The 581-nt window shown below is 43.9% G+C and overlaps 1 protein-coding gene across 1 annotated transcript in view; it reads right to left on the minus strand.

Annotated features, from left to right (window-relative positions):
* The window catches only part of LOC107578412 (polyadenylate-binding protein 1-like), a 2,357-nt gene extending 2,084 nt beyond the window's left edge, over positions 1–273 (minus strand). Inside the window, exon 1 of the mRNA XM_016264372.1 lies at positions 122–273. Coding sequence (XP_016119858.1) covers positions 122–273 — 152 coding nt within the window. The remainder of the gene's footprint in view (positions 1–121) is intronic.
* Positions 274–581: the final 308 nt, after the last annotated feature.

The raw sequence follows: 581 nt of genomic DNA on the forward strand, positions 1-581 counted from the left end.
ATTATGAGGGATAATAATTGAAATTTCAAGGAATTTCTCCGTTTTTTTAAATGAACTAAAAGGGGTTAATGCAGTAAAAATGATGCTCTTACCGTCGGCGGCTCGCTCGAAGTTAACGTACGCGTAACCGAGCGAGCGGCAGCTGAGTCGGTCTCTGCAGACTCGGATCGACTGAACCGAGCCGAGCGACCGGAAGCGCTCGAACAGCATGGCTTCAGTCACGTCCGCCTCCAGATCGCCCACATACAGCGAGCTGCTCACACTCATCTTCATCTTCATCCCAGACAGCCAGATATCGATGCAGGACCCCGAGCGTCCGAGACTCAGTCTGAAACACGCTTGTAACGAGCAACGAATCGGATTCAAAAGATTCAATCAGATCGTAAATAAACATTCCGGTTATGATCGTCATCGTCGTGTTTTATCGCACGCTAGAGTTTAGATGACAAGATCCCATCAAATCACTCGCACGGCATACACGACGGACTTAATTATTATATCGTTACAATGTGCTAATAAAAATAATGTGTGAGATCCTTTAAGAAACTTTTATTGTGTTTAACTTAAAAAAAAAAAAAAAA

This window comes from Sinocyclocheilus grahami, unplaced genomic scaffold (genome assembly GCF_001515645.1).
Source record: "Sinocyclocheilus grahami isolate Dianchi unplaced genomic scaffold, SAMN03320097.WGS_v1.1 scaffold10087.1, whole genome shotgun sequence".
NCBI classification, from domain to species: Eukaryota; Metazoa; Chordata; class Actinopteri; order Cypriniformes; family Cyprinidae; genus Sinocyclocheilus; species Sinocyclocheilus grahami.